Source organism: Dufourea novaeangliae, unplaced genomic scaffold (genome assembly GCF_001272555.1).
Source record: "Dufourea novaeangliae isolate 0120121106 unplaced genomic scaffold, ASM127255v1 scaffold201, whole genome shotgun sequence".
Lineage (NCBI taxonomy): Eukaryota > Metazoa > Arthropoda > Insecta > Hymenoptera > Halictidae > Dufourea > Dufourea novaeangliae.
The window spans coordinates 29,767-38,182 of NW_015374087.1; the positions used below are offsets into that span (position 1 = coordinate 29,767).

Sequence of the window (8,416 nt, forward strand, 5' to 3'; positions counted from 1 at the left end):
CACACGGACAGAGGTAGAAAACGCTTGTGTTGGTGAGTCGCCGAGTAGGACGTAGTGGGGGCAGAGCTCACGGACAGGCTAGAATATGCTTGTGTAAAATACCCACGGGAGGCATGGAGAGGGTAAGCGCTCGCGCGGTTTACCCACGATTCTGGCATCACTGCCCGTGGGTATTCAACACAAGAATATTCTGCCCCCACTACGTCCTACTCGGCGACTCATCAACACAAGCGTTTTCTACCTCTGTCCGTGGCGCTCTGCTTCGGGTGTTCTCGGCAAAAGTCCTACGTCACGCGTTTACGACGCAACGGCCGAGTGGTCCAAGCCAGGTCAAAAATCCCAAATTCCAAGCAATCTAAACGCTAATAATCGAGAGCAGCATGAATTCTCTAACGTCCTCATGATGAAGACTCCGTCCAAAACCACGTTGGAATCCCGATGCGACGGTTTTACTTTTTATTTTTAATTATTGTGTAAGTTTGGTTTGTAATTTGCCAGTAAAATGAAAGGTTCGAAAATATTAATTTAAGAAGCATTTTACAAAAATGGGAGATGTATTTATTCCTGTTTAATCTTTAAATTTTATATTACACTGTTACGTCCCGCGTTGCGGTCGTTACTTTATTTATATTTTCGGGTCCTGGCTCTTTTAAGGTGCTAAAGCACGCCCTGTCTAAACTTACCGATGATATACAGAATTAGGATATGGAACGGGAGGGATAGGAAATCACTCTCGTTTATAACAACAACAAGATATATTCTAACAATGAATAAAATAAAATATACAATGAAGTCTTAACATACCAATGATGATGAATGATTAACGCTTGCGGCTGGTTCAGTCGGGGTTTCGGGTCCTTGAAGGGGCGGAATACTTGCTGGCGCTCGGAGCCGTGATGCAGGGGTCGGGCACTGCGGGATACGTTATCACCGTCTCGGACGTCACACTTCGCGGTCCGGTGTCTTATCGAACTCGCCTGTTAGGCCGCGCGTAATCGCAAAGTCGCGTCGCACTGAATAGGAAACGTCACGGAACCCGATACTGAACAGCTGAGTGACCGCTGTCGCTCAGCTCGCCGTTACGCGTGAAGAAGCGCAGACGAAGCACCGTCTGACAAGAACGAATTACAATCAGGAGAAGAACGAGAGTTTGCCCGGTTTGGACAATTGCTTTTATAGTGTTTTTCCCCCTTCCTTTATTGAAGGACGTGGAAGATACGGGGTAGCAACAAGCTATTGTTCGTCAGGGAATCCTCGAGTCGTCGTGGCCGAGTTTCGATATTGCTGATCCGTACGTCCCGTCGGTCAACGTCTCGTCGGCCTACATTACGAGGATTCTCGACTACGCGCGTAGCTTGACGTATCGCTGATTTGACGAATTTCGCTCGGTCTTCGTGTTGCGTAGTAATATAGTAAAAATGTGCAAGGAAAAGAGGTAATATTCCTAACGGGATATAACAACACAAATACATCTTTTTCTTATATATACACAAATTATTTTTACAATTAAATGTTACTTTTATTATTTTTATTAATTTCTTTGTTAAGCTGGTCCACGCATAAGCTATGTCGAATGGATCGTTGCTATTCTGTATCTGAAGACAAATAAGTACATGTTTTCATATTTATGTACTGCAATAGTTAGAATAAAGGTAACATCTAATTGTAAGAATAATTTGTGTATACAGGGTGTCCCAAAAATATCCTCTGACCCGGAAATGGCGCAACTTTTTCCTTAGCAACAATGTAATCTGAGGCTTCGTTACCGAGATATTAACGAAAAACCGCGACCAATCACAGCGTGCGTTTGCCAGCCGACATCCCGCGCTAACGGTGGCTACGCGCTACGCTTGTACTACGAAGCTCCAAACAAGTAGGTCAGCATGCATCGCAGGAAACTGCGTATAATAGCAAATAAAAAAGACGTAACAAATACAATCATACTTTTTACCACCTGCCGTTTGTTATTTAAAGAGATTAATGAATGAAACGTAAATGTAGGCAAATTATATGTAACGTAAAAAGACGAATGCACATTTACTTTTTTGTAAATTCTTTTTACGAATTTGTAAATTTCCTTTTCAAATCACGTGTGAACGAAAAGGTAATGTAACAGAGAATGAAAGAGAAGTGATCGTAACTCGGTATTGGTATAAAAATTCGTAGTTTAATAACGGTCGACAATGTTACTGATAATGAATAAGTTTCTTCAAAAAGCCCGAAGAAAAAGTTAGGTACAGAAACTTGCAGAATTATCGCCGGAAATAAGCCATAGCTTTCGTTAAATTAAGAAAATAATAATCAACAATAAATTGATTAGAACTCACCCTTTCGGAAATGCACCTGCAGTTTGCAAACCTGTGTCACTAGGTCACTGAACCGATCTTGGTCATGGACAGCCGAAATGGTTTATGGCAGGGTATCGCCCAGTTCGCAGGTGATCGCAGGTATACCTAACCAGCCGAAGTTAAGGGTTGTAACTTCAAGTGCGTCCTGGTTATTCCACCGAATACGTGCTCACTTCACTGCAGGACCACTAACACTGATCACCCGACACAATGACTTAATGTATTTTTAATCCAACGTGTTGTTACTACGTTAGGAAAATTCGTGGCCTCAGAAAGGGCCGATTGTTTTCATTTTTTCCGATGTTTTACGTAACCAAACACTTGCACAGCAACACCCGCATATCTGTTATTCTGTACGTACCACCATAACATTGCGTAATACTCCCGTGAACTGAACATCTCTGTCGCCCGATTGCTAACCGACTGACAGAATTTTTCCGCACGGGCTTCCTCTACCCCCAAGTAGTTTCCCATCGTTACATTGTGAGTTCTCTCTCACCACGACAAGATTTAGGTAAAAAGAAACCAACGGTTCTAGGATAACACGTGCTTTGCAGAAGTGGAAGGAAAGGCCCGTCGCGCAGTTTCTCCAAGGCGCCGTAGCCCGTTAAGTTATTGCCAAGGCACCTACTCCTTCGAGATAGAAAACAGACATCACGTGCATCGGCTTAAAAATGTCCGAAATGAAGAGGACCACCAACGTATCCCTTGCTTCGAGTTGGAAAGTACAATGTACATTGCCTATCTCGAGGAGCAGGGAAAAAAATTTACAGACACGTGTCAGTTGACGCTGCGAGTTATCAATATTATTTTCTTAATTTAACGCAAGCTATGGCTTATTTCCGGCGATAATTCTGCAAGTTTCTGTACCTAACTTTTTCTTCGGGCTTTTTGAAGAAACTTATTCATTATCAGTAACATTGTTGACCGTTATTTAACTACGAATTTTTATACCAATACCGAATTACGATCATTTCTCGTTCATTCTCTGTTACATTACCTTTTCGTTCACACGTGATTTGAAAAGGAAATTTACAAATTTGTAAAAAGGAATTTACAAAAAAGTAAATGTGCATTCGTCTTTTTACGTTATACATAATTTTCTTACATTTACGTTTCAATCATTAATCTCTTTAAATAACAAACTGCAGATGATAAAAAGTATGATTGTATTTGTTACGTCTTGTTTATTTGCTATTATACACAGTTTCCTTGCGATGCATGCTGACCTACTTGTTTGGAGCTTCGTAGTACAAGCGTAGCGCGTAGCCACCGCTAGCGCGGGAACTCGGCTGGAAAACTCGCGCTCTGATTGGTCGCGGTTTTTCGTTAATATCTCGGTAACGGAGCTTCAGATTACATTGTTGCTAAGGAAAAAGTTGTTCCAATTCACCCCCCGAGTGCCCCATTTCCGGGTCGGAGGACATTTTTGGGACACCCTGTATATAAGAGAATATGTATTAGTGTAATATAATGTTTAAATATTAAAAAGGAATAAATACATCTCCCATTTTTAAAAAAATACTTCTTAAATTAATATCTTCGAAGCTTTTATTTTATTGACATATTACAAAATGAAATTATAGAATTGTTACGAATCCGGGCTATAGCAACGCGAGAGGCCAGCGAGTGTAGGTTTTCTAAAGAATATGGTATCAGTTTATTAGTAAGGTGCGCGGGCGAATCTGACGCGGAGCCAGAGAACCGCTACGATGTTTGAAAACGAGGACGAACCTAATGCAAAATCAGGGAGTCTAGAAATGGAATCACTTGCGGACGAACCTGATGCGAACTCGAGGAGCCGCAGGGAAGCGAAACTCGTGAACGAACCCGATGCGAAATCGGGGAGACACTAGGATGTGATTTTGCAGACGAACTCATCGCGTAGCTGAGGAGCTGCGAGGCGGGTGGGAAATCTGTACAGGCGAACCTGATGCGAAATCAGGGAGCTGTTAAAATGCGGACGAACCTGCGTGACGCAACTTCAACCATAAAAAATTTCCTTATATGGAAATTTCATAGCATCCCCACCAATTTCTAGGCCTATATAAACCCGTTGATTTTAACCCTCGGGGGATCAGAACTGTACCGTCGACTTTAGAGTCACGTCGCGTCATGTTCTTGTGAGTTGGTCATTACGTTAGTGAGGTCGGGCTAAAGTTCCCTTTCCAGTCCAGTTAACCTTGTAGTAAACCGTGAACATTTTATTTGTATTTCGGGTGGAATGATTACTTTGGCATTATTCCATAAAATCCACTCGCAACCCTCGCATCGCCAGTGCGTTAACACCGAGCTCATATTTATTTTGGTAACAGTTACTATTTTCTTATTATATACTACTACGCGACAACACTACACAACACATTTGTAACCAAAGACTGATTAATTATACGGTTATTTTATAAATTTGTATAGTTCCCACACTAATACAACTTTACCGCTCGACTTGTATTAATTATAAATTCAAAGGTTACGAGGCACTAACTAACATTTCCTAACGGCTCCCTGATTTCGCATCAGGTTCGTCCGTGCATTACATTTATCTAAGAGTATTTCCAACCCAGTGGCTCTCCAATTTCGCATCAGGTTCGTCCGCATCCTAACAGTTCCCTGATTTCACATCAGGTTCGTCTGTGCAGATTTTGCATCCTCCTCGCAGCTCCTCAGTTGCGCGCCTTGTTCGTCTGCAATATCACATCCTAGTGACTCCCGGATTTCGCATCGGGTTCGTTCACGAATTTCACCTTCCTGCGGCTTCCTGATTTCGTATCAGGTTCGTCCGCAAGTAACTCCATTTCTAGGGACTCGCTGATTTTGCTTCAGGTTCGTCCTCGCTTTCAAACATCCTAACGGCTCTGGGTTAGGTCTCTCATTACAATTCTGCCTATCAGGAGAACGATGGAATATCTACGGCTGGTGGCGAGCTTTCGATTCTCGCCGAACGTAGGAAAAGAACGGCGCGAGGGGAAGAGATCCGAGAATTAAACAATACGTACTAATGTGTGCAACGATAAACCTTTCTATAATTGCAATAATGCTTATTTTTGTTTAATTAATGGAATTACATACGAAATGCAGAAGCCTCGGGATTATTGTCCCGAACTCGGGTCCGTGCAGGGACTGTAATCGTGGACCACGTGATACGCTTCTGACCGTCGTGAATACGTTTTTTGCCCGAAGATCGAGCCTCGGCAACTCGCCTTTGTAATACTCCGAACGTAGAAAAGGACAAGCCAGTGAAAAAGAGAGAGAAAGCTTTTTTTCCCACTCGACTCGGCTACGTGGCCCGCCTGCGACGCTATCGCCGACCAATGGTTACATTATAGCCGACCACACAGTCCGATTGTGTGTGTACCGTTTCGGCCAATAATAAAAATACGTGTGATTCGAGGCGATGCTGCTACATTTTATTCGTCGGCAGTTCTCTGGACAGTCACTGACGATTGAACGCTTTGACTAATCGTCGTACATTCCCCCGCTCCATCCGTCGAGTTCATCAAGCAAATACATTGTTGCCCGGCGCGCGAGACAATGCTAATGCAACAATGAAACTATTTTATTTTTTATTCGTTGTTAATGAAACTTTTACTAGTACATTGGTGAGATTTTTCTGATTAAAATGATACCAAACATGACATAATTTGGATTATATTTACTCATGTAGAAAGTGTTAATAGTTCAAATTAGTTCATTATCGATTCTGATAAATTATAAGTAAATATGACCCAAATTTGGTCGTATTTAGTAATTCATAAAAGTTTCATTAATAAAGACCCAAAAATATAAAAGTTTTATCATTGCATTAGTATTACCTCACCGACACCGGCGATTGTAACCTTTTTGTGGGCTCCCAACGTTCAGTCATCGGCTCGTGAACGGGAAGCCGTCTCGGCGCGCCGTGGCAACAAAGTATGCGGTTGCCGAGTTCCACAGCCTTCCCCCCTCCCCCCTCCAGTGGTGGGGATGACGCCTGGACAATAATCGCATATCAACAAAGAGTCAATAATCGCGAGGCCTCTGTATTTGAAATGGTATTCCCGAGAAACATTGTTTATTTATCTTTTATTGACATCATTGATACGGGTGTATATATTTCGTAAAAAGGACGTAAGAAGAACATTGAATGAACAAATTTATTCGATGAGAATTTATTCAACCAATAAAGATACTTTTACATCCAAGGAGCGTTTTATCCGTAGTGTCGAATAAAATTTTCATCTTTTATCTGTATCTTTATTTGAAGGCTTTAAAGTAAACTTCGACTACCTTTTGCCAGCTTAAATAATGGTCCAGTCGAATTAGACTTTTAACAAAAAATAATTCTAACCAGCTATTTGTTTGTATGAAATGGTTCGAGAGGTTATTAGAAATGAAATGTAGGTATACGTGTGAGACTCGTGAATTGTTAGGAAACAGTATGAGAAAATTTGGAAACTGTGTGATAAACATGTTTTCCGCATGCAGACGAAAATATAATGATTTTAGAGAAAAAAGGTTCAAACAAAAAACGCAAGTATTCTTAATACCGACAAAGTTAGATATAGTACGCTAAAATCGGTGCAGATGTTCAGTTGCAAAAGAATTAAAACTGTCGAAATAGACTGTTTTTTCAATTGCTTAATACTCGGAGAGATTTGAACATAGAGTTTTGAAATTTTAGAAAAATATGGCCTCCATGCTGATGAAAAAGTGTACCAGATTTCAGAATCAAATATTTCCTCGTTTTTACAATAAGCCATTATATTGTCCCAAGCGGACGAATCTCGTGTCAAATCAGAGAGCCGCTAGGATGCTTGAAAGTGAGGACGAACCTGATGCGAAATCAGGGAGCCTCTAAGAATGAAGTAACTTGCGGACGAATCTGATGCAAAATCAGGGAGCCGCCGGATAGGTCAAGTTTCGTGGATGAATCCGGCGCAAAGTCAGGGAGCCACTAGGTTGGAAAACTCTTGGAAAAGTAAGACGTGCAGAGGAACCTGATGCAAAATCATTGAGCAGCAGGAAATATTAGTGAACAAAATTTATTTGTAGGTACTGCCGTTAGATGTCGTCTCATCAAGCCGTCCCTGCTATCGAATATGTGTTTTCGCTAGCGCTTGATTGTTTACATCGGCGCTTCAATCGATTCGGAGTTGGCCCCGAAGAAGTCCTCCCCTTAATGGAAGCTTTTCGGCCCGTATTGTTGTTTCGCGCGGAGAGGAATTAAAAAGAAAGGTTCGTAGAAGGAGAAAAAAGGAGGAAAAGAAAAAAACGGTTTCTGTGTCGCACAGTCGAGACCGGTGCAACGGCTGGTTCCTCGTTTCAGGTAATTGTGAAAGATACCCACCCTTTGAAGATGCAGCGAACTGCATGTGTTGTGAGTACTTCTCTATGAGTCTCTTAATGAGGTCCACCTGCTCCAGAGTCAGCTGGACCGCGTTGAGATGTTGAGACTCGCATGGTACGTAAGCAGCCCAAAACTGTGAACGGAAAAAATGACGTTGAATTATTCTTCGGTTAATTAGCAGGCACGGAGGTGTACACTATTAAAAGGGGAGCCTGCTATAAACGGGTTAAACCTGTACGAATTTTTGGGAATTTCTTATGTAGAAATTATTAAACCAAGCTTTTTGAAACTTTGAGAACATTTTATTGTACAATTAAATTGAATACAACAATTTTTATTTTCACGACATATTCATAAATATCATAGTTATAAGGATTTATGTAAAGTGTCCCAACAAGAGCGGAAAATTTAAATTTGGCTCCATTTCTGCTGCTGTGCTTTGACAGTCAAACCATTATGACAGTTCGATAGTAGACAGTCCGCCATTATTAAAAATGGATCGCTATTCGACACAACAACGCATTCTTATTGTTAAACATTATTTAAAAAATGGTAAAAGTTTGAATGCCCGATTCGCAAATTGCATCCAATCTTTGGTAGACAAAATATTCCAAGTGCATCAACTGTGAAGAGAATAATCGAAAAATTCGAGGAGACGGAGTCGATTATTGATGTCAAAACATCGATAGTGTTCGTTTAGGTCGTTCAACAGAAAACATCACAGCTATTCGCCAGAATGCCG

The 8,416-nt window shown here is 41.4% G+C and overlaps 1 protein-coding gene across 1 annotated transcript in view; it reads right to left on the reverse strand.

Moving 5' to 3' along the window:
• The window catches only part of LOC107190724 (dipeptidase 1-like), a gene marked incomplete at its 3' end in the record, with an annotated part of 75,092 nt that overhangs the window by 26,908 nt on the left and 39,768 nt on the right, over nucleotides 1–8,416 (reverse strand). Inside the window, exon 3 of the mRNA XM_015579586.1 lies at nucleotides 7,675–7,807. Within this exon, the coding sequence (XP_015435072.1) occupies nucleotides 7,675–7,807 (133 nt within the window). The remainder of the gene's footprint in view (nucleotides 1–7,674; nucleotides 7,808–8,416) is intronic.